Genomic DNA, 25,455 nt, shown 5'->3' with positions numbered 1-25,455 from the left:
TCCAATATGAGAGCCACAGACCCTGTCACAGGTGGGACAGACAGTGGTTGAGGGAAAGGGTGGGTGGGGAGTCTGGTTTGCCGCACGCTCCTTCCCGCTGCCTGCACTTGGTTTCCGCACGCTCTCGGCGACGAGACTCGAGGTGCTCAGTGCCCTCCCGGATGCACTTCCTCCACTTAGGGCGGACTGGTCTTTGGCCAGGGACTCCCAGGTGTCGGTGGGGATGTTGCACTTTATCGAGGATTAAGGGGTTTTGGGGAGCGGGCAGGGAAGTGGAGCTGAGTCCATGATCGGATCAGCCATGATCGGATTAAATGGCGGAGCAGGCTCGAGGGGCCGTATGGCCTACTCCTGCTCCTATTTCTTATGTTCTTATGTTCCCTGCAGCAGTCGACTTACACCCAGGCGGTATGTCGAAAATCTCGCCTGTAGATTTAGGTAGATTAACTTGCATTTATATAGCGCCCTTAACACAGTAAAACATCCCAAGGCGCTTCACAGGAGTGTTACAAAACACAACAAAAAATTTTGACGCCGAGCCAGATAAGAAATTAGGGCAGGTGGAGGTAGATTTTAAGGAGCGTCTTGAAGGAGGAAAGAGAGGTAGAGAGGCGGAGAGGTTTAGGGAGGGAGTTCCAGAGCTTGGGGCCCAGGCAACAGAAGGCACGGCCACTGATGGTTGAGCGATTATAATCAGGGCTGCTCAAGAGGGCAGAATTAGAGGAACTAATTGTGGACATGGTGCTGTGCTGATTAACCTATCAATGTTCTGACTCAGAAGGGGTCCCTCTTTCTTGCACCAAACGGAATCAGAGTCTAGAGGAACTGAAGGCAGGGACTTGACATAAGAGTGAAAGATCGAACCTGTAACAATACTGACCTACCACCCAACAACAACTTGTATTTATATAGCGCCTTTAATGTAGCAAAACGTTCCAAGGTGCTTCAATTATGAGACAAAAAAATGTGACACCGAGCCACATAAGTAGAAATTAGCGCAGGTGCTCATTGGTCAAAGAGGGAGGTTTTAAGGAGCATCTTAAAGGAGGAAAGAGAGGTAGAGAGGCGGAGAGGTTTAGGGAGGGAGTTCCAGAGCTTGGGACCCAGGCAACAGAAGGCACGGCCACCGATGGTTGAGCGATTATAATCAGGGATGCTCAAGAGGGCAGAATTTAGAGGAGCGCAGACATCTTGGGGGGTTGGGGGCTGGAGGGGATTACAGAGATAGGGAGGGGCGAGGGCCATGGAGGGATTTGTAAACAAGGATGACAATTTTGAAATCGAGGCGTTGATTAACCGGGAGCCAATGTAGGTCAGCGAGCTCAGGGGGTGATGGCACCCCTGCCTAAATAGAGTCCCTGCACCCATGTCTACAGTGACCTCGCTCTCAATCATCAGTACTGAGCTTTCATACCTGTATCAATAGTGAGCTGTTACCCTGGTATTAATAATAAGCTGCACAACTCGTCAGATAGTGAGCTCCCACACCTAGAATCATAGAACGGTTACAGCACGAAAGGCCATTCGGCCCCTCGAGCCCGTGACGGCTCTCTGCTAGTCCCACTTTCCCCGTAGCCCTGAATTTTTTTTTCCCTTCAGATACTTATCCAATTCCCTTTTGAAAGATGAGATTAAGTCTGCCTCCACCACCCTCTCAGGCAGCGCATTCCAGATCCCAACCACTCGCTGCGTGAAAAAGCTTTCTCTTTCATCGCCTTTTGCCAATCACCTTAAATCTGTGTGTCCTCTGGCCCTCGACCCTTCTGCAAGGATGCTGAAAGCAGGTTGCAGAAGTGAATGAGCATAAGAACGTAAGAATTAGTGGCACAGATAGAGATAACTGGGTTTGATTCAGTAGCCATTGCAGAGATGTGGTTGCAAGGTGACTAAGGTTGGGAACGAAATATTCCGGGCTGTTTGAATTTATGCCGTGAAATGTTCTAACCAACACAAGACTACGTATTCAACGAGCTCTTCATACAAGAGCCACTATGTAACAGAATACCCCCCAACAAACAGAGATCTTATTCCCCTCTGTCCCCAGTGGATTTGAACTTGGGTTTTCTTTGTGCTTTTTAGCCTCTCTTTTGCCAGAAGTTCCTTAGCCGTGGGCTCAGTGGGCAGCACTCTCGACTCTGAGTCAGAAGGTTGTGGGTTCAAGTCCCACTCCAGGGACTTGAGCACAAAAATCTAGGCTGAGGGAGCGCTGCACTGTCGGAGGTGCCGTCTTCCGGATGAGATGTTAAACCGAGGCCCCGTCTACACTCTCACGTTAATGGGCCCATGGTGCTATTTCAAAGAAGAGCACGGGAGTTATCCTCAGTGTCCTGGGGCCAATATTTATCTCTCAATCAACATAACAAAAAAACAGATTATCACAGTGCTGTTTGTGGGAGCTTGCTGTGCACAAATTGGCTGCCGCGTTTCCTACATTACAACAGTGACTATACTCCAAACGTACTTCATTGTCTGTAAAGCGCTTTGATTCGTTGGGTAGTAGTAAAAGGTGTTATATAAAGGCAAGGCTTGCTTTCTTTTAAACACGGCTTTCTTCCTGCTGTTCCCACAGCACTGCGATGAGTGTGAGAAGTGCCCCTGTGAAGAGGGAGACAAGAGCGAGCACTGTGAAGATTGCAAGGTAAGAACGGTCGCCTGGCCTTCCATTGCAGCAACGCTGGCAAACGCCCGTTACCCAGAGGGTATCGGCAAACCGCGGTCCTGCACTCCAGGGATTCCCTCCATTCAGGAGTTACATGTACGTGATAGCCCGCTGGACTAGTCCCCGCGCCAGAAATACACAACTGGAAAATCTACCTCTCTATCCGTCCATTGGATCTCCGGTTCTTCAATGTGTTAGGGTTAGGGTTCTGTGTGTCTCTCCCACCATCTCCATTCCTTCAGTGTGTCCATCTTTTTTGTAATGTATTTGCTTCGTGGGTTCTTTGCTTCAGAATTCATGGCAACACAGTGCTATTAAGAACTAGTTGGTTTATTAGCAAAAGGTTTAACAATCACACAACACGTTACCAGTTCATCCAGCGGGCTCACAACCACCTGCCTCATCGTGGATCCCCCGAACCCAACTGGCTGGGGTTTTATTGAGTCTTGTGAACATCATGTGACTGGCTAAGCCCCTCCCAACTCAACAGCTCTACCAACCTGTGAGCATCCTCACCAGGTGCCTACATTACACCTTCCATCTGTATTCCTTCAGTATGTCTCTTCTTCCATCTCTATTTCTTCAGTGGGTCTGTCCAGTATCTCCATTCTTTCTGTCTGTGTCCCCTTCTGTCTCCCATCCTTCGCTGTAGCCATGCTTCCATTGTTAATCTTACACCACAGGAGGGGGCCATTCGGCCCATCGTGCCTGGGCTGGCTCTTTGAAAGAACTATCCAACCCTCGATTATCCACACACAGATGCAACGGGAAACCGTTGTAACAGCATTTAAAATTCTGTGTGTGTGTGTGTGTGTGTGTGTGCACTGCTGCAGCCACTGTCTCTCGCAGCCGCCGCTGGCATCGGAGTCCTTTCGGCCAGGGAAGGCATCGCGCTCCGGAACCCCGGAGCTAGACAATCTCCTCCTCGAGGCCACCTGCATGCATGCTGGTTATGTCCATACTTAACTGCCTTGTTACTGTTTGTAGCTGATTGCACAGTATTTATTCATTGACGTTTTAACTTTATAATGTCAACTCGCTCTAACGGAGAAATCGTTTACCCGGCATAGCCCAATCCCCGAGGGACCCGGATAATCGAGAGTTGCCTGTAGTCCCACACACCACCCTCCGGCTCTTTCCCTACCGCCCTGTGAATTTTTCTCCTTCAAGTATTTATCCAATTCCCCGTTTGAAAGTTACTCTTGAATCTGCTCCCACCGCCCTGTCAGGCAGCGCGTTTCCAGATCACAACAACTCGCTGCGTTAAAAAAAATTATCCTCATCTTCCCCTCTGCTTCTTTTGCCGAACACCTTAAATCTGTGTCCTTTGGTTACCGACCCTCCTGCCAATGGAAACACATTCTCCTTATTTAATCTATCAGAACCCTTTGTGATTTTGAAAGCCGCTGTTAAATCTCCCCTCAACCTGCTCTGGAGAACAATCCCAGAGACTCCAGTCCCTCCACGCACATTTCTGCCTCCATCCCAAACGTTGCAATGTGTTTCACCTCCAATCCCTCCGTTATCTCTTTATCTCCAGTCTCTCAGAAGAACATTAGACATAGGAACAGGAGTGGGCCAATTGGCCCCTCGAGCCTGCTCCACCATTCAATGAGATCATGGCTGATCTGATCATGGACTCAGCTCCACTTCCCCGCCCGCTCCCCATAACCCCTTATCCCCTTATCAGTTAAGAAACTGTTTATTTCTGTCTTAAATTTATTCAATGTCCCAGCTTCCACAGCTCTCTGAGGCAGCGAATTCCATAGATTTACAACTCTCTGAGAGAAGAAATTTCTCCTCATCTCTGTTTTAAATGGGCGGCCCCTTATTCTAAGATTATGCCCTCTAGTTCTAGTCTCCCCCATCAGTTTAAACATCCTCTCTGTATGTATCCCATCCCTCAGAACTGATTCCTTCATTGCCTCGTTACCTCTGATCCTAACTGGTATTATTTAGTGACCTTCCCCACCGCTCCTAATCTGTTTTCTAAACATTTATTTTCCTTTTTTTATTCCCGCAGTATTGTCAGTTCTGTTACGTCTGCCCTGTAATATGTGAAACAGTTTGCAAACCAGGTAGGTAGTGTTTGAAACTTTGTACTTCTCTCGCTCTCGGTACCTATCATTTTATATCATAGCGTGCCAATGCAAATGTAACCTCACTGTGTTCTGAGGTGACATCGTTCTAAGTGGCGGGTCAGAGGCTGGGTATTCTGCGACGAGTGTCTCACCTCCTGACTCCCCAAAGCCCTTCCACCATCTACAAGGCACAAGTAATCATAGACAATCCCTCGGAATCGAGGAGGATTTGCTTCCACCCCCAAAGTGAGTTCTTTAATGGCTGGACAGTCCAATACAAGAGCCACAGACCCTGTCACAGGTGGGACAGACATTCGTAGAGGGAAGAGGTGGGTGGGGCTGGTTTGCCGTACGTTCCTTCCGCTGCCTGCGCTTGGCCTCTTCACGCTCTTTGTGTTGAGACTCGAAGAGCTCAACGCCCTCCCGGATGGACTTTCTCCACCTCGGGCGGTCTGCGGCCAGGGTCTCCCAGGTGTCAGTAGTAATGTCGCACTTCACCAGGTAAAGTGCACAAGTCAGGAGTGTGATGGAATACGCTCCACTTGCCTGAAGCTCGACACCATCCAGGACAAAGCAGCCCGCTTGATCGGCACCCCACCCACCACCTTCAACACTCACTCCCTCCACCACCGGCGCCCCCTGGCTGCAGTGTGCACCATCTACAAGATGCACTGCAGCAACTCGCCAAGGCTTCTTCGGCAGCACCTCCCAAACCCGCCACCTCTACCCCCTAGAAGAACAAGGGCAACAGGCGCATGGGAACACCACCACCTCCACGTTCCCCTCCAAGTCACACATCATCCTGACTTGGAAATATATCGGCCGTTCCTTCATTGTCGCCGGGTCAGAATCCTGAAACTCCCTCCCTAACAGCACTGTGGGAGCACCTTCACCACACGGGACTGCAGCGGTTCAAGAAGAACCATCTCAAGGGGCAATTTGGGATGGGCAATAAATGCCGGCCTTGCCAGCGACGCCCACATCCCAGGATCACATTTTTTTAAAGCCAGTGACCTGCTATGAAATAAAAAGTTGACTTGTAAATGGAACCAAAGTAATGGACTTTATTGAGATAGACACTGCAAGGAATTATCAGAGCTAGAGTGATTTCCTGGATTAGTTTCAATCGTTTGGGGTGAGGGGTCGGCGAGGAGTATTCCAGATTTCCTTCCCCCCAAATTGGCTTGGGATTTTTAAAATTTTTAAAAGAGGGTTTTTTCGCCTCTCCCAGGAGATCACATGGTTTGGGGTGAGGTGGAAAGTGTGTGTGTTGTGATACACAAGGTATCGCAATTGTGTGGGACAGGCTCGATGGACCAGAGGGTCTTTACCTGTCCGTCATTGTTCAAATACTGAGGTGAAGGACCATGGTAACACAGCGGGTATGTTACCGGACCAGTGATCCGGAGACGTGAGTTCAAATCCTACCGCGGCAACCTGGGAGATTTAAATTCAGTTAATTAAATAAATTTGGAATTAGGGGCACAACCCGTTAGCGTCCGACTGCTGATGATTGCTTCAATCATGACGTCAGTGCCCCGGTCGGTAAATTCGTTGCAGTCGCCTCATTGAGCGCCCGCCAAGAACAGCGTCTGGAAAAACAGCTGGTACAGGATTGCAGAGTCGTTCACTGGCGGTTCCAGGGATGAGGAGGTCACAGTCAGTGCAACGTTTACACACAGCACGGTGCACGAGCCTCCCAGTTTTCAGCGGCAGACACAGATAAGCGTTCTTTAATGGGCGTGTTACTATGCCGCGCCTTCCGGGATCGGGATGGGAGTTCGGTGCGTGCGGAATGGTTCGGTTAAATTTAGCGCCGGCATTTCCGTTAGCACCCCCCCCCATCCGCCCCCAGTTCTGGTGTGCAACAGCTGAATTTCTGGGCGGAGGGTGCCAACTATTTTCAAGGTGCTAAAATTACCGCTCGGCCCGGGTTACCGCCCCAAATGAGAAGCGGTTGAATTTCTTCCCCAAAGTGTCAGTCGGGGAAGGGTCACTGTGTAACTGGACAGAGTCCCTGTTTATCCAGCAGGGTAAGGGTCACTCACTGTGTAACTGGACAGAGTCCCTGTTTATCCAGCAGGGTAAGGGTCACTCACTGTGTAACGGGACAGAGTTCCTGTTTATCCAGCAGGGTAAGGGTCACTCACTGTATAATGGGACAGAGTCCCTGTTTATCCAGCAGGGTCAGGGTCACTCACTGTGTAACTGGACAGAGTCCCTGTTTATCCAGCAGGGTAAGGGTCACTCACTGTATAATGGGACAGAGTCCCTGTTTATACAGCAGGGTAAGGGTCACTCACTGTGTAACTGGACAGAGTCCCTGTTTATCCAGCAGGGTAAGGGTCACTCACTGTATAACTGGACAGAGCTCCTGTTTATCCAGCAGGGTAAGAGGTCACTCACTGTGTAACTGGATAGAGTTCCTGTTTATCCAGCAGGGTAAGGGTCACTCACTGTGTAACTGGATAGAGTTCCTGTTTATCCAGCAGGGTAAGGGTCACTCACTGTGTAACTGGATAGAGTTCCTGTTTATCCAGCAGGGTAAGGGTCACTCACTGTGTAACTGGACAAAGTTAAAGCACATGGGATTGGGGGTAGTGTGCTGACGTGGATTGAGAACTGGTTGTCAGACAGGAAGCAAAGAGTAGGAGTAAATGGGTACTTTTCAGAATGGCAGGCAGTGACTAGTGGGGTACTGCAAGGTTCTGTGCTGGGGCCCCAGCTGTTTACATTGTACATTAATGATTTAGACGAGGGGATTAAATGTAGTATCTCCAAATTTGCGGATGACACTAAGTTGGGTGGCAGTGTGAGCTGCGAGGAGGATGCTATGAGGCTGCAGAGTGACTTGGATAGGTTAGGTGAGTGGGCAAATGCATGGCAGATGAAGTATAATGTGGATAAATGTGAGGTTATCCACTTTGGTGGTAAAAACAGAGAGACAGACTATTATCTGAATGGTGACAGATTAGGAAAAGGGAAGGTGCAACGAGACCTGGGTGTCATGGTACATCAGTCATTGAAGGTTGGCATGCAGGTACAGCAGGCGGTTAAGAAAGCAAATGGCATGTTGGCCTTCATAGCGAGGGGATTTGAGTACAGGGGCAGGGAGGTGTTGCTACAGTTGTACAGGGCCTTGGTGAGGCCACACCTGGAGTATTGTGTACAGTTTTGGTCTCCTAACTTGAGGAAGGACATTCTTGCTATTGAGGGAGTGCAGTGAAGATTCACCAGACTGATTCCCGGGATGGTGGGACTGACCTATCAAGAAAGACTGGATCAACTGGGCTTGTATTCACTGGAGTTCAGAAGAATGAGAGGGGACCTCATAGAAACGTTTAAAATTCTGACGGGTTTAGACAGGTTAGATGCAGGAAGAATGTTCCCAATGTTGGGGAAGTCCAGAATCAGGGGTCACAGTCTGAGGATAAGGGGTAAGCCATTTAGGACCGAGATGAGGAGAAACTTCTTCACCCAGAGAGTGGTGAACCTGTGGAATTCTCTACCACAGAAAGTAGTTGAGGCCAATTCACTAAATATATTCAAAAGGGAGTTAGATGAAGTCCTTACTACTCGGGGGATCAAGGGGTATGGTGAGAAAGCAGGAAGTGGGTACTGAAGTTTCATGTTCAGCCACGAACTCATTGAATGGCGGTGCAGGCTAGAAGGGCCGAATGGCCTACTCCTGCACCTATTTTCTATGTTTCTATGTCCAGTCGGTGACATCGGTTCCTCCTCAATCCCGGTCCAGAGAGAAACTGAACCTGTGTCTTTTTTCTTATTTTCAGGGAGTTACGTAGATGAATTCTCATCAACAATATACCAGTGAGTAAAACTGTCTGTCAGCTCGTATTCTGCAAAACCGGCACTTTTTCAAATAATTTGAATGTCTGGGGGAAAGTAATACAGGGTACAGGGATAATTGTCGGGTTAATGAGTTTACCAACGTCATAGTTATTCTCTGGTCTCAGCTGCAAGACCCAAATCAAATTCAGCTGCCTGGGCCCCAAGCTCTGGGACACCCCCCCTAAACCTCTGCGCCTCACTCGCCGATTTTAAGACGCTCCTGAAACCAACAACTACAACTTGCATTTATATAGCGCCTTTAAGATATTAACCGCAAGGCAAGCGATTATCAAACAAACTTCAACACCGAGCCATATATTGGAGCAGATGCTTGGTCAAAGAGGCAGGTTTTAAGGAGCGTCTTGCAGGTGGAAAGGGAGGCGGAGAGGTTTTAGGGAGGGAGTTCCAGAGCTTGGGGCCCAGGCAGCTGAAGGCACGGCCACCGATGGTGGAGCGATTATAATTGGAGATGGGCAAGAGGCCAGAATTGGAGGAGCGCAGATCTCAGTGGTGGGGGGCGGGGGGGGGGCGTAGCTGGAGGAGGTTCCAGCGATAGGGAGGGGCGAGGGCGATGGGATGGGGAGTGTGCACATGGCGGGGTCTGTGCTTTCCTGAGGCGTGTTTTCATGCCGGGAGTGTATCGCGGTTTCTGGTTGGCGGGACGCCGGGGTTCCTGCTTTGGCCGATTCCGCTCGCGGAGGATTTCGTTTCACGATCTTCTGTCTTTCAGATCCATCGCCAACATCTTCGATCAGCCGGAGCACTAGATTGTCAGCGTGCGGTGCGAGTGTCAGAGAGACGGGCTATACACGCCCACAGACAGAAGACACTGCACATCTCTGCCTGGAACGCTTTATGCTCACTTACAACATGCTGCGCGTTTTTTTATTCTCATCGCCCCCTCCCTCGAAACTCTCCCCTCGGCATGGCCCGGAATCCATTGCACGGGAGGGGCCACTGATTTGCCGACAATGACCTTCGGCCTCCCCCTTCCTAACTCACCCCTCACCTCCTCATTCCCCTCCCCTCATCCCCTCACTTTCCCCTCCACCTCCCCTCCCCTCACCCTCCCCTCCTCATTCCCCTCCACCTCCCCTCCCCTCATCCTCACCTCCTCATTCCCCTCCCCTCCTCCCCTCACCCTCCCCTCCCCTCCCCTCCTCATTCCCCTCCCCTCACCCATCCCTCCTCATTCCCCTCCCTTCACCCACCCCTCCACCTCCCCTCCCCTCACCTACCTCCCCTCCTCTCCCCTCCTCATTCCCCTCCCCTCACCCTCCCCTCCTCATTCCCCTCCACCTCCCCTCTCCTCACCTACCTCCCCACTCCTCCCATCCTCTCCCCTCATCCTCACCTCCTCATTCCCCTCCCCTCCTCCCCTCACCCTCCCCTCCCCTCCTCATTCCCCTCCCCTCACCCATCCCTCCTCATTCCCCTCCCTTCACCCACCCCTCCACCTCCCCTCCCCTCACCTACCTCCCCTCCTCATTCCCCTCCCCTCACCCTCCCTTCCTCATTCCCCTCCACCTCCCCTCTCCTCACCTACCTCCCCTCCCCTCCTCTCCCCTCACTCTCCCCTCCCCTCACCCACCCCTCCACCTCACCTACCTCCCCTCCCCTCCTCATTCCCCTCCCCTGCACCTCACCCTCCCCCTCTCTTCCCCGCCCTCCCCCATTCCCCTCCTCCATCACCTACCTCACCTTCACCCTCTTCTCCCCCGTTCCCCTCCTCCACCACTTTCCCTGGGCCAAGCCTGCCCGACACTTCACCCCCCCCACCACCCCCCCACCCACCGCCCAGCGGCCTCGCGAGCCTCAAGTTGTGGCCACCCGCCTTCTCCGGGACGGGCAACAACAGCGCGGCCCCACCCCGGGATCGAATGGAAAATACCGGAGAGCGGGTCCACGGGAAGGGGCTAACCTCCGGGGGGGAAGGGGTCGGCCGGTTATGCCGGTGCTAGTCCGGCGCCCCCCCCCTCCCTTCTCTCTCCCTCTTGTGTCCCGCCACCGTCTCAGCGATCGGATTCCGCTGTAACCCGTCTCATTGGGGAATAGTTCTCTTGAGCCGTTCTTCCCCATCCAACCCGCGTCGAGTCTCGGAATCTTCCGCCGCCCCCGGTGAGACTCGGGAAATAAAACGGTTAAATTCACACGGTTTTTTTCTCTGCTCTTCTCATGTCGATATTTATTTTAACAGATGCTCATTTTGTTTTATTAACCCGTGTCACAGCCCCACACTGTCCATTTGGAGGTTGCTTCACATTCTGAATATGAATTCCTCCGACAAATTATTAAAACGGGGGAGCGATGCAAATTCTCTCTCTTGTTCTGGTTGCGGACTCAGTATTTATTCTGCTTCCCCCCCCAGGTCGCGCCCTTTTTGCTCCAGCCCGCCCTTCGTATCTTCTGAGGGTCACAGGTGCGGTGGGATCCTCCCATGCCTCCCTCACTTGGCCATGCGGCAGGTGTAACAACAACAGCATCTTGTATTTATATAGAGCCTTTAGTGTAGGACTGACAAATGAGGAGAGACTGGATCGACTGGGCCTGTATTCACTGGAGTTTAGAAGGATGAGAGGGGATCTCATAGAAACATATAAAATTCCGCCGGGACGGGACAGGTTAGATGCAGGAAGAATGTTCCCGATGTTGGGGATGTCCAGAACCAGGGGTCACAGTCTAAGGATAAGAGGGAAGCCATTTAGGACCGAGATGAGGAGAAACTTGTTCACTCAGAGAATTGTGAACCTGTGGAATTCTCTACCGCAGAAAGTTGTTGATGCCAGTTCGTTGGATATATTCAAGAGGGAGTTAGATGTGGCCCTTACGGTTAAAGGGATCAAGGGGTATGGAGAGAAAGCAGGAAAGGGGTACTGAGGTGAATGATCAGCCATGATCTTATTGAATGGCGGTGCAGGCTCGAAGGGCCGAATGGCCTACTCCTGCATCTATTTTCTATGTTTCTATGAAATGTCCCAAGGCGCTTCACAGGAACGTTATAAGACAAAACAAATAACTTTGACACCGAGCTACATAAGGAGAAATTAGGGCAGGTGACCAAAAGCTTGGTCAAAGAGGTAGGTTTTAAGGAGCGACTTAAAGGAGGAAAGAGAGGTAGAGAGGCGGAGTGGTTTAGGGAGGGAGTTCCAGAGCTTGGGGCCCAGGCAACAGAAGGCACGGCCACCGATGGTTGAGCGATTATAATCAGGGATGCTCAAGAGGGCAGAATTAGAGGAGCGCAGACATCTCGGGGCGGGGGGGGTTGTGGGGCTGGAGGAGATTACAGAGATAGGGAGGGGCGAGGGCCACGGAGGGATTTGAAAACAAGGATGAGAATTTTGAAATCGAGGCGTTGCTTAACTGGGAGCCAATGTAGGTCAGCGAGCACAGGGGGTGATGGGTGAGCGGGACTTGGTGTGGGTTAGGCTATGGGCTGCCGAGTTTTGGATCACCTCTAGTTTACGGAGGGTAAGTCTAGACAGCTGTACAGAGCATCTGGCTAACCCCTCGATTTTAAAATCCTTCCATGGCCCTCGCCGCTCCCTATCTCCTCCAGCCCCCCCACCCCCCGAGATGTCTGCGCTCCTCTAATTCTGCCCCCTTGAGCATCCCTGATTATAATCGCTCCACCATCGGTGGCCGTGCCTTCTGTTGCCTGGGCCCCAAGCTCTGGAACTCCCTCCCTAAACCTCTATGCCTCGCGACCTCCTTAAAACCTACCTCTTTGACCGAGCTTTTGGCCGCCTCTCCTCATATCCCCTTATGTGGCTCGGTGTGGAATTTGTGACTGATACCGCTCCTGTGAAGCGGCTTGGGACGTTTCACTCGATAAAGGCGCCAAAGAAATGCAAGTGGTTGTTGGTCTTATCCGAAAACCGCACATGGTTGCTCGGTAGCCATCAGGCTCCCACCCCTCCCCCCCCCCCACCCTGCCTCCCTGACCCAGGCACCACTCCTTTCCCAGCAAGGAAGCATGTGGCAGCTCTGGATAGAGGGGGTGGGGGAAGTGGTGTGGGGGTGACGGGTGTGAGGGGGTCGGGGGGGTGACAGGGTCGGGGGATGACTGGGTCGGGGGGTGACGGGTGGAGGGTGATGGGGGGATGACGGGGTCGGGGGGTGACGGGGTCGGGGGGGGTGACGGGGTCGGGAGTTGACGGGGGGGTTACAGGGGGCGGGGTGACGGGGGGGTGACGGGGTCGGGGGTGATGGGGTTGGGGGGGATGACGGGGTCGGGGGTGACGGGGTCGGGGGTAACGGTGTCGGGGGTGACGGGGTCGGGGGGGTGACGGGGTCGGGGGTGACGGGGTCATGGGGTGACGGGGTCGGGGGGTGACGGGGTCGGGGGTGACGGGGTCGGGGGTGACGGGGTTGGGTGGGGATGACGGGGTCGGGGGGGGTGATGGGGCCGGGGGGGGTGACAGGATGAGGGGGTTACAGGGGTCGGGGTGATGGGGGGTGACGGGGTCGGGCGGTGATGGGGTCGGGGGTGACGGTGTCGGGGGTGATGGGGTCGGGGGTAACGGGGTCGGCGGGTGATGGGGTCGGGGAGGTGATGGGGTCGGGGAGGTGATGGGGTCGGGGGGGTGACGGGGTCAGGGGTGACAGGGTCGGGGGGCGATGGGGTCGGGGTTGACAGGGTCGGGGGGTGACGGGGTCGGGGGTGACGGGGTCGGGAGGTGATGGGGTCGGGGGTGACGGGGTCGGGGGGGTGACGGGGTCGGGGGTGATGGGGTCGGGGGGTGACGGGGTTGGGGGGGGGTGACGGGGTCAGGGGGGTGATGGGGTTGGGGGGGTGATGGGGTTGGGGGGGTGACGGGGTCGGGGGGGTGATGGGGTCGGGGAGGTGATGGGTGGGGGGGTGACGGGGTCGGGGGGGGTGACGGGGTCAGGGGGGTGACGGGGTCAGGGGGGTGATGGGTGGGGGGGTGACGGGGTCGGGGGGGGTGACGGGGTCAGGGGGGTGACGGGGTCAGGGGGGTGATGGGTGGGGGGGTGACGGGGTCGGGGGGTGACAGGGTCGGGGGGGTGACGGGGGGGTGGGTGATGGGTGGGGGGGGTGATGGGTGGGGGGGTGACGGGGTCGGGGGGTGATGGGGGGTGGGTGACAGGGTCGGGGGGTGATGGGGGGTGACAGGATGAGGGGGTTACAGGGGGCGGGATGACGGTACAATCGGCGAGGTGGGAACGATCGGTGTCACTCTGAGACCCTCCCCCTCCGCCCAGGGGACAGAGATGAAGAGTGTGATTGGTCGGATGGTATCCCCGGCCCGGCCCGGTGATCTTTTGCCGTGTAACTCGGACTCAGCGAGGGCTGGCGATCCCCGGCGAATCGGTAATGGTGGATACATGGTCGTCGGTGAGGGGGCTTTTATAGCGCGGTTGGGAATATTCCAGATCTGGACCACTGCAGGAACTGGAGCTGCGGAAGAAAATGAAGGACCCTTTCTCGACCACTGGACGTCTCAAAGCGCTTTACAGCCAATGAAGTACTTTTGGATGCAGTCACTGCTGTAATGTGGGAAACGCGGCAGCCAATTTGCGCACAGCAAGCTCCCACACACAGCAATGTGATAATGACCCAGATAATCTGTTTTTGTGATGTTGGTTGAGGGGTAAATATTGGCCCCAGGACACCGGGGATAACTCCCCCTGCTCTTCTTTGAAATAGTGCCGTGGGATCTTTTACGTCCACCTGAGAGAGCAGACGGGGCCTCGGTTTAACGTCTCATCCGAAAGACAGCCCCTCCGACAGTGCGGCGCTCCCTCAGCACTGCCCTGGGAGTCTCTGGAGTGGGACTCGAACCCACAACCTCCTGACCCAGAGGCTGAGGGTGCTGCCCACTGAGCCACGGCTGACAGCAAGAGAAGAGAGCGAGGGAAAGAAGGAAAAGGAATCAGCTTGGAAGAGGAAGGGGTGTGGGAGGGAGGAAGTGGAGGAGTGCGGTTTGGAAGGAGTGTTTGTGTGGGAGAGGACAGTCCCTTACTAAGGCAGTGTGGAGCAGCGGGCGGGCGATGTTATTCGATGCTGCGAGCACTATTAATAGCGACGGGAGGATTAATTTGGTGTTGGGTGGCCCGTGCTGATCGGAACGGACTGCTGAGCAGAGCCAGCAGTTCGTGGCCTCCTGCACCCGTTCTTAATATAGCCCCAGAATCTCAGCACCCTCCGCCTGACATCCTCACTCTGCCTTCCGTATTTCTCCGCGAGGGAAAACTCTTTCACGCAGCGAGTGGTTGGGATCTGGGATGCGCTGCCTGGGAGGGCGGTGGAGTCAGACTCAATCGCGGCTTTCAAAAGGGAGTTGGATAAGTGGCTGAAGGAAAAAAATTTGCAGGGCTACGGGGAAAGGGCGGGGGGGGGAGTGGGACTGGCTGAGGTGCTCTTGCAGAGAGCCGGCACTGTAACCTTCCGTGCTGTAACCGTTCTGTGATTCTATCCCTCTCCTCCGGGGCACTGACTCATGCTGCGCTATTCACCTCTCCTTCTTTGGCAGTCCCTCGGAGTCGAGGATGACTCGCTTTCACACGAACATGAGTTCGAAGGTGACGGATGAGACCCATGCGGGACCTACAGTCTCTGTCACGGGCGGGGCAGACGTTGGTTGGAGGGACGGGAGGGTGGGACTGGTTTGCCGCACGCTCCTTCCGCTGCCTGCGCTTGTTTTCTGCACGCTCTCGGCGACGAGACTCGAGGTGCTCAGCGCCCTCCCGGATGCACTTCCTCCACTTAGGGCGGACTGGTCTTTGGCTCCCAGGTGTCGGTGGGGATGTCGCACTTTATCAGGGAGGCTTTGAGGGTGTCCCTTGTAACGTTTCCTCTGCCCACCTTTGGCTCGCTTGCCGTGTAGGAGTTCCGAGTAGAGCGCTTGCTCTGGGAGTCTCGTGTCGGGACATGCGGACAATGTGGCCCGCCCAACGGAGCTGGTCGAGTGTGGTCAGTGCTTCGATGCTGGGGATGTCAGCCTAATCGAGGACACTGACAGGGGTGTGTCTATCCTGCCAATCAGGCTGCAATACAGTTCCGAAGTGACCAATTCTCCCTCTGTTGGCCGAGGCGGTAAGTGTTGGTCAGTTTGACAGTGAGCTCCCTGGCCCAAGACTGCCCCAAGTGGAGGAAGCATATCCGGGCGGGCGCTGAGCACCTCGGGTCAGTAAATTCAAGCCCACCCTGCCTTCTCCTGACCTCCACCTACAGACACACTCGCACACTGGAGACTTGAGCGCCTCATCTAGGCTGACACTCCCAGCGCAGTGCTGAGGGAGCGCCGCACTGTCGGAGGTGCCGTCTTGCAGATGAGATGCTGAATCGAGGAATAAATATTGGCCCCAGGACACCGGGGAGAACTCCTCTGCTCTTCTTCGAAATAGTGCCGTGGGATCCTGAGAGAGCAGACGGGGCCTCGGTTTAACATCTCGGCTGAAAGACGGCACCTCCGACAGTGCGGCCCTCCCTCAGCACTGCACTGGGAGTGTCAGCCTGGATTTTTGTGTTCAAGTCTCTGGGGTGGGATTTGAACCCACGACCTTCTGATTTCAGAAGCGAGGGTGCTGCCCACATAGAAACAAAGAAACATAGAAAAGTGGTGCAGGAGCAGGCCATTCGGCCCTTCGAGCCTGCACCACCATTCAATATGATCATGGCTGATCATGCAACTTCAGTACCCCATTCCTGCTTTCTCTCCATACCCCTTGATCCCTTTAGCCGTAAGGGCCACATCTAACTCCCTTTTGAATATATCCAATGAACTGGCCTCAACAACTTTCTGTGGGAGAGAATTCCACAGGTTCACAACTCTCTGAGTGAAGAAGTTTCTCCTCATCTCGGTCCTAAATGGCTTACCCCTTACCCTCAGACTGTGACCCCTGGCTGACTCACAGCTATAAGGCAGGTCACCAAAGGCTTGGTCAAAGAGGTAGGTTTTAAGAAGCATCTTAAAGGAGAAGCGAGAGGCGGGGAGGTTTAGGGAAGGAGTTCCAGAGCTTGGGGCCCAGGCAATGGTGGAGCAAAGGGAGTAGGGGCTGGTCAAGAGGGCAGAAATGGAGGATTGAGGCAAGAACAGAAAATTGCATAAGAAAAATTTCTTTTAGAACGTGAGTTAAAAAATCAGCACAGTCCAAACAAGCCCTTGGAAACCAGAAGTGTAATCTTCAGCTGCAACCTGCCACGGGGTGAATAAAGAGGGAGGAACCGGCCAGTTGTAATGGTGTGTGGCGGCCACAAGAGGGTGGCAGAGACTGCACTTTGTTTCACCTCAGTGAGGCTTGTTCGATCTCACACAACAGACGCTGAAGAATTACATTTCTGCAGCCTGGTGTTTTGCAGTTCCAGAGAGAGTGGGGCCTTGGCAGCTTAAGGCACGGCCGTCGGTGGTGGTGGTGGGGGGGGGGTGTTAATCGATGGGGGGCAGGGGGAGGGGTGCACATGAGGCTGAAGTGAGAGGTACGGAGGGAGTTGGGGTGAGAAGCGGGGGGGTGTCGTAGGGTTTGGGAGAGGCACAGGGAGGGGTGAGGAATTGGCGGGTCATGGACAGGACGGGAAAGATGTTCAATTTGGGCAGGTCGGGCTGACGGGCGAGCGGGACTTGGTGCGGGATAGGGCACGGTGCTGACAAGCTTTGAAGGAGCTTTTTTTTTACTTGTTCCTGGGATGTGGGCGTCGCTGGCAAGGCCGGCATTTATTGCCCATCCCTCATTGCCCCTTGAGAAGGTGGTGGTGAGCTGCCGCCTTGAACCGCTGCAGTCCCGTGCGGTGAAAGTGCTCCCACAGTGCTGTTCGGGAGGGAGTTCCTGGATTGTGACCCAGCGACGATGAAGGAACGGCCGATATATTTCCAAGTCGGGATGGTGTGTGACTGGGAGGGGAACGTGGAGATGGTGGTGTTCCCATGCGCCTGCTGCCCTTGTCCTTCTAGGGGGTAGAGGTCACGGGTTTGGGAGGTGCTGCCGAAGAAGCCTTGGCGAGTTGCTGCAGTGCATCTTGTAGATGGTGCACACTGCAGCCAGGGGGCGCCGGTGGTGGAGGGAGTGAATGTTGAAGGTGGTGGATGGGGGGCCAATCAAGCGGGCTGCTTTGTCCCGGATGGTGTCGAGCTTCTCGATTGCATATTCATTCAAATTCCCATTTAAAAGTTACTCTTGAATCTGCTCCCAATCACAGCAACTCGCTGCGTAAACACATTCTCCCCATCTCCACTTCTGGTTCTTTTGCAAATTATCTTAAACCTGTGTCCTCTGGTTACTGATCCTCCTGCCACTGGAAACAATTTCTCCTTATTTACTCAATATGAGTAACGATTTCAAATTATATTGAAAGTAACTAAAGAACATAACAACAGAAGAATGAGGAGCAGGAGTCGGCCATTCGGCCCCTCGAGCCTGCTCCACCATTCAATGAGATCATGGCTGACCTTCGACCTCAACTCCACTTTCCCGTACTATCACCGTATCCCTTAATAAAGAAAATGGCTGGGACTTTCCTTTGGTGTATTAAGATTCTCGGTCTTCCAGCAGTGCCTCGGGATCGATAGATGGTGTGGTTCGCCCTCGGACAGTTACCAGGGAGAGTGATGGACTCGGTGGCTAGGGAACGGAGTTTGTGGCGGGGAGCAAAGACAATGGCTTCGGTCTTCTCAATATTTAACGTCTCATCCGAAAGACGGCACCTCCGACAGTGCGGCACTCCCTCAGCACTGCACCGGGAGTGTCGGCCTAGATTTGTTGTGCTCAAGACCCTGGAGTGGGACTCGAACCCACAAGCTTCTGACTCAGAAGCGAGAGTGCTGCCCACTGAATCAAACCAGGGCCTCTGACGGATTTTGCTCTTCCCTGACGCAGGGGGCACTGAGGCAAATTGTAGCCACCCCCCACCCCCCACTTCCCCCGACACCTTAAGCGAGATCAGTGAATCCAGTATTGAACCTGCGATCTTCGGTCAGCTGCTGTTCCCTAAGCAGTAGACAAAGGTCCTCTACCAACCTGCCCACCGATTATCAAGATCCATGATGAGACCTGGGACAACTTCCCATCCAAAATCCAACACTGCCTTCAGTGCGCCAGTGCAGCCTTCGGCCGCCTGAGGAAGAGAGCGTTTGATGACCAGGATCTCAAACCCAGCACCAAGCTCACGGTCTACACAGCAGTGGTGATACCACCCCTCTCTCCTATATGGCTCAGAGACATGGACGAGATTACCGAGATAGGGAAGGGCGAGAACATGGATTTGTAAATAAGGATGAGAATTTTGAAATAGAAACATAGAAAATAGGTGCAGGAGTAGGCCATTTGGCCCTTCGAGCCTGCACCACCATTCAATAAGATCATGGCTGATCATTCCCTCAGTACCCCTTTCCTGCTTTCTCTCCATATCCCTTGATCCCTTTAGCTGTAAGGGCCATATCTAACTCCCTCTTGAATATATCCAATGAACTGGCATCAACAACTTTCTGTGGTAAAGAATTCCACAGGTTAACAACTCTCTGAGTGAAGAAGTTTCTCCTCATCTCAGTCTTAAATGGCTTACCCCTTATCCTTAGACTGTGTCCTCTGGTTCTGGACTTCTCCAACATCGGGAACATTCTCCCTGCATTTAACCTGTCCAGTCCAGGGGAAGGTGGCTCAACCGTGGCTATCTAGGGAAATCAGGGATAGTATTAAAGCCAAGGAAGTGGCATACAAATTGGCCAGAAATAGCAGCGAACCTGGGGACTGGGAGAAATTTAGAACTCAGCAGAGGAGGACAAAGGGTTTGATTAGGACAGGGAAAATGGAGTATGAGAAGAAGCTTGCAGGGAACATTAAGGCGGATTGCAAAAGTTTCTATAGGTATGTAAAGAGAAAAAGGTTGGTGAAGACAAACGTAGGTCCCCTGCAGTCAGAATCAGGGGAAGTCATAACGGGGAGCAAAGAAATGGCGGATCAATTGAACAAGTACTTTGGTTCGGTATTCACTAAGGAGGATACAAACAACCTTCCGGATATAAAAGGGGTCAGAGGGTCTAGTAAGGAAGAGGAACTGAGGGAAATCTTTATTAGTCGGGAAATTGTGTTGGGGAAATTGATGGGATTGAAGGCAGATAAATCCCCAGGGCCTGATGGCCTGCATCCTAGAGTACTTAAGGAGGTGGCCTTGGAAATAGCGGATGCATTGACAGTCATTTTCCAACATTCCATTGACTCTGGATCAGTTCCTATGGAGTGGAGGGTAGCCAATGTAACCCCACTTTTTAAAAAAGGAGGGAGAGAGAAAACAGGGAATTATAGACCGGTCAGCCTGACCTCAGTAGTGGGTAAAATGATGGAATCAATTATTAAGGATGTCATAGCAGTGCATCTGGAAAATGGTGACATGATAGGTCCAAGTCAGCATGGATTTGTGAAAGGGAAATCATGCTTGACAAATCTTCTGGAATTTTTTGAGGATGTTTCCAGTAAAGTGGACAAAGGAGAACCAGTTGATGTGGTATATTTGGACTTTCAGAAGGCTTTCGACAAGGTCCCACACAAGAGATTAATGTGCAAAGTTAAAGCACATGGGATTGGGGGTAGTGTGCTGACGTGGATTGAGAACTGGTTGTCAGACAGGAAGCAAAGAGTAGGAGTAAACGGGTACTTTTCAGAATGGCAGGCAGTGACTAGTGGAGTGCCGCAAGGTTCTGTGCTGGGGCCCCAGCTGTTTACATTGTACATTAATGATTTAGACGAGGGGATTAAATGCAGTATCTCCAAATTTGCGGATGATACTAAGTTGGGTGGCAGTGTGAGCTGCGAGGAGGATGCTATTAGGCTGCAGAGTGACTTGGATAGGTTAGGTGAGTGGGCAAATGCATGGCAGATGAAGTATAATGTGGATAAATGTGAGGTTATCCACTTTGGTGGTAAAAACAGAGAGACAGACTATTATCTGAATGGTGACAGATTAGGAAAAGGGAAGGTGCAACGAGACCTGGGTGTCATGGTACATCAGTCATTGAAGGTTGGCATGCAGGTACAGCAGGCGGTTAAGAAAGCAAATGGCATGTTGGCCTTCATAGCGAGGGGATTTGAATACAGGGGCAGGGAGGTGTTGCTACAGTTGTACAGGGCCTTGGTGAGGCCACACCTGGAGTATTGTGTACAGTTTTGGTCTCCTAACTTGAGGAAGGACATTCTTGCTATTGAGGGAGTGCAGCGAAGGTTCACCAGACTGATTCCCGGGATGGCGGGACTGACCTATCAAGAAAGATTGGATCAATTGGGCTTGTATTCACTGGAGTTCAGAAGAATGAGAGGGGACCTCATAGAAACGTTTAAAATTCTGACGGGTTTAGACAGGTTAGATGCAGAAAGAATGTTCCCAATGTTGGGGAAGTCCATAACCAGGGGTCACAGTCTGAGGATAAGGGGTAAGCCATTTAGGACCGAGATGAGGAGAAACTTCTTCACCCAGAGAGTGGTGAACCTGTGGAATTCTCTACCACAGAAAGTAGTTGAGGCCAATTCACTAAATATATTCAAAAGGGAGTTAGATGAAGTCCTTACTACTCGGGGGATCAAGGGTTATGGCGAGAAAGCAGGAAGGGGGTACTGAAGTTTCATGTTCAGCCATGAACTCATTGAATGGCGGTGCAGGCTAGAAGGGCTGAATGGCCTGCTCCTGCACCTATTTTCTATGTTTCTATGTTTCTATGTCCCGTCAGAATTTTATATGTTTCTATGAGATCCCCTCTCATTCTTCTCAACTCCAGTGAATACAGACCCAGTTGATCCAGTCTCTCCTTATATGTCAGTCCTGCCATCCCAGGAATCAGTCTGGTGAATCTTCGCTGCACTCCCTCAATAGCCAGAACGTCCTTCCTCATATCAGGAGACCAAAACTGAACACAATATTCCAGGTGAGGCCTCACCAAGGCCCTGTACAACTGCAGTAAGACCTCCCTGCTCCTATACTCAAATCCCCCAGCTATGAAGGCCAACATACCATTTGCCTTCTTCACCGCCTGCTGTACCTGCATGCCAACTTTCAATGACTGATGTAGCATGACACCGAGGTCTCGTTGCACCTCCCCTTTTCCTAATCTGCCGCCATTCAGATAATATTCTGCCTTCATGTTTTTGGCCCTAAAGTGGATAACCTCACATTTATCCACATCAGACTGCATCTACCATGCATTTGCCCACTCACCTAACCTGTCCAAGTCACCCTGCAGCCTCTTAACGTCCCCCTCACAGCTCACACTGCCACCCAGCTTAGTGTCATCTGCAAACTTGGAGATATTACACTCAATTCCTTCATCTAAATCATTGATGTATATTGTAAATAGCTGGGGTACCAACACTGAGCCCTGCGGCACCCCACTAGTCACTGTCTGCCATTCTGAAAAGGACCCATTTATCCCGATTCTCTGCTTCCTGTCTGCCAACCAGTTCTCTATCCATGTCAGTACATTACCTCCAGTAACATGTGCTTTAATTTTGCACACCAATCTCTTGTGTGGGTCCTTGTCAAAAGCCTTTTGAAAGTCCAAATACACCACATCCACTGGTTCTCCCTTGTCCACTCTACTAGTTACATCCTCAAAAAATTCCAGAAGATTTGTCAAGCATGATTTCCCCTTCATAAATACGTGCTGACTTGGACCTATCCTGTCACTGCTTTCCAAATGCGCTGCTATTTCATCTTTAATAATTGATTCCAATATTTTCCCCACGACTGATGTCAGGCTAACCGGTCTATAATTACCTGTTTTCTCTCTCTCTCTCCTTTCTTAAAAAATGGTGTTACATTAGCTACCCTCCAGCCCATAGGAACTGATCCAGAGTCGATAGACTGTTGGAAAATGATCACCAATGCATCCACTATTTCTAGGGCCACTTCCCTTAAGTACTCTGGGATGCAGACTATCAGGCCCTGGGGATTTATCAGCCTTCTGTCCCATCAATTTCCCAAACACAATTTCCCGCCTAATAAGGATTTCCTTCAGTTCCTCCTTCTCACTCGACCCTCGGTCCCCTAGTATTTCCGGAAGGTTATTTGTGTCTTCCTTCGTGAAGGCAGAAATTGAGGCCTTGCTTAATCGGGAGCCAATGTAGGTCAGCGAGCACAGGGGTGATGGGTGAGCGGGACTTGGTGCGAGTTAGGACACGGGCTGCCGAGTTTTGGATCAGCTCTAGTTTACGTAGGTTAGAATGTGGGAGGCTGGCCAGGAGAGCGTTGGAATAGTCAAGTCTGGAGGTAACAAAGGCATGGTTGAGGGTTTCAGCAGCGGATGAGCTGAGGCAATGGGCGGAGACGGTTGATGTTCCAGAGGTGGAAAAGATGATCCTAGTTATGCTGCGGATATGCGGCCGACAGCTCATTTCAGGGTCAAATATAACACCAAAGTTGTGAACAGTCCGGTTCTCCCTCAGATTGATGCTAGGGAGAGGGATGAGGTCGGTGGCTAGGGAACGCAGTTTGTGGTGGGGATCAAAGACAATGGCTTCGGCCTTCCCAATATTCAAGTGGAGAACATTTCTGCTCATTCAGTACTGAATGTCGGACAAACAATCTGACAATTGAGAGACTGTGGAGGGGTTGAGGGAAGTGGTAGTGAGGTAGAGCTGGGTGTACATGTGGAAACTGACTCCGTGTTTTCGGATGATGTCGCCAAGGGGCAACATGTCGATGAGAAATAGGAGGGGGCCTTGGGGGACACCAGAGGTAGCGATGCATAGGGTTCATCAGTCACCAGAGAACTCATATTAGTGTGGAGGCAAGTCATCCTCGACTCCGAGGGGCTGCCTGAGAAGAAGCAAAAGTAGGGGAGCCCTTTTCAGAGTTTCCAGCAGTGCCCAATGTTTCCCAGCTGGTCAGTGGGTGTTTGCACAGCTGTAGGAGGGGCTCCCTCCAAGCCCATGTGTTCCGTCCGTCCGTCTCCCCCGCCCAGGTGTTACTGTGCAGCGCTGCTGAGGAAGTGACGGAATTTCACAGCTGAGGAGCGAGGGGCAGTGGGACCACAGACAGCTCCCAGCCAACAGGTGCTCGGTCCGGACAGCCCCGGGCACACAGAAACAGCACCGGCATCCGTCTCTCTGGCTGTGTGCTCCCCCTGCCAAGGACCAGCGTCAAACCACAGAAAATCCCGGGGATGCTGCAACATTAAACGGGCGGTGTCTATACTTAAATAAAGATTTACCGTGTTTTGGCATGTGTATGTGTGTGTGTGCAAGTGAGTGTGTGTGTGAGTGTGAGACTGTGTGACTGTGTGCACAAGTGAGTGTGTGAGTGTGAGTGTGAGAGTGTGTGTGTGAGGGAGAGCATGTGAGTGTGTGTGTGAGTGTGTGTAAGTGTGTGAGTGTGAGAGTGTGTGTGAGGGAGAGCATGTGAGTGTGTGTGTGTAAGTGTGTGAATGTGAGTGTGTGTATGAGAGTGTGTGTGTGAGGGAGAGCATGTGAGTGTGTGAGTGTGTGTGTGAGTGTGTGTGTGTGTGTGTAAGTGTGAGTGTGTGTGTGTGTGTGAGTGTGTGTGTGTGTGTGTGTGTGTAAGTGTGTGAGTGAGAGCATGTGAGTGTGTGTGAGTGTGAGTGTGTGTGTGAGAGTGTGAGTGCGTGTGTGAGAGTGTGTGTGTGTGTGAGTGAGAGCATGTGAGTGTGTGTGTGAGTGTGTGTGTGTGAGTGTGTGTGTGTGTGTGTGTGAGTGTGTGAGTGTATGTGTGTGTGTAAGTGTGTGAGTGAAAGCATGTGAGTGTGTGTGAGTGTGAGTGTGTGTGTGAGAGTGTGAGTGTGAGTGTGTGTGTGAGAGTGTGTGAGTGAGAGCATGTGAGTGTGTGTGTGAGTGTGTGTGTGTGAGTGTGAGTGAGAGCATGTGAGTGTGTAAGTGTGTGTGTGTGTGTGTGTGAGTGTGTGTGTGAGTGAGAGCATGTGAGTGTGTGTGTGTGAGTGTGAGAGTGTGTGTGTGAGTGAGAGCATGTGAGTGTGTGTGTGTGTGTGTGTGTGTGTGAGTGTGAGTGAGAGCATGTGAGTGTGTGTGTGTGAGTGTGAGTGAGAGCATGTGAGTGTGTGTGTGTGTGAGTGTGTGTGTGTGAGTGTGAGTGACAGCATGTGAGTGTGTGTGTGTGTGTGTGTGTGAGTGTGAGAGTGTGTGTGTGAGTGAGAGCATGTGAGTGTGTGTGAGTGTGTGTGTGAGTGTGAGTGAGAGCATGTGAGTGTGTGTGTGTGAGTGTGAGAGTGTGTGTGTGAGCGAGAGCATGTGAGTGTGTGTGTGTGTGTGTGTGTGTGAATGTGTGTGTGTGAGTGTGAGTGAGAGCATGTGAGTGTGTGTGTGTGTGTGTGTGTGTGAGTGTGTGTGTGAGTGTGAGAGTGTGTGTGTGAGTGAGAGCATGTGAGTGTGTGTGTGTGTGTGTGTGTGTGTGTGAGTGTGAGTGAGAGCATGTGAGTGTGTGTGTGTGTGTGTGAGTGTGAGTGAGAGCATGTGAGTGTGTGTGTGTGTGAGTGTGTGTGTGTGAGTGTGAGTGAGAGCATGTGAGTGTGTGTGTGTGTGTGTGTGTGAGTGTGAGAGTGTGTGTGTGAGTGAGAGCATGTGAGTGTGTGTGTGTGAGTGTGAGTGTGTGTGTGAGTGTGAGTGAGAGCATGTGAGTGTGTGTGTGTGAGTGTGTGTGTGAGTGAGAGCATGTGAGTGTGTGTGTGTGAGTGTGAGTGTGTGTGTGAGTGTGAGTGAGAGCATGTGAGTATGTGTGTGTGAGTGTGTGTGTGAGAATGTGAGTGTGTGTGTGAGAGTGTGTGTGTGAGTGAGCGCATGTGAGTGTGTGTGTGAGTGTGTGTGTGTGTGTGTAAGTGTGTGAGTGAGAGCATGTGAGTGTGTGTGTGAGTGTGTGTGAGTGCCATCCAGTTTTATCCTGTATTTGGGGAGGGG

The 25,455-nt window shown here is 52.3% G+C and overlaps 1 protein-coding gene across 1 annotated transcript in view; it reads left to right on the top strand.

Annotated features, from left to right (window-relative positions):
- LOC139230017 (sarcoplasmic reticulum histidine-rich calcium-binding protein) overlaps window positions 1–10,739 on the top strand; it is a 36,424-nt gene extending 25,685 nt beyond the window's left edge. Inside the window, exons 3-6 of the mRNA XM_070861741.1 lie at window positions 2,570–2,638; window positions 4,683–4,737; window positions 8,532–8,568; window positions 9,320–10,739. Of these exons, the coding sequence (XP_070717842.1) occupies window positions 2,570–2,638; window positions 4,683–4,737; window positions 8,532–8,568; window positions 9,320–9,356 (198 nt within the window). The 3' untranslated portion in view covers window positions 9,357–10,739. The remainder of the gene's footprint in view (window positions 1–2,569; window positions 2,639–4,682; window positions 4,738–8,531; window positions 8,569–9,319) is intronic.
- The last annotated feature ends 14,716 nt before the right edge of the window (window positions 10,740–25,455 follow it).

The sequence above is a fragment of the Pristiophorus japonicus genome, chromosome 19 (assembly GCF_044704955.1).
Source record: "Pristiophorus japonicus isolate sPriJap1 chromosome 19, sPriJap1.hap1, whole genome shotgun sequence".
Classification (NCBI taxonomy): Eukaryota; Metazoa; Chordata; class Chondrichthyes; family Pristiophoridae; genus Pristiophorus; species Pristiophorus japonicus.
Note: the sequence above shows the minus strand (reverse complement) of the source record. Positions and strands in the feature narration are given on the sequence as shown.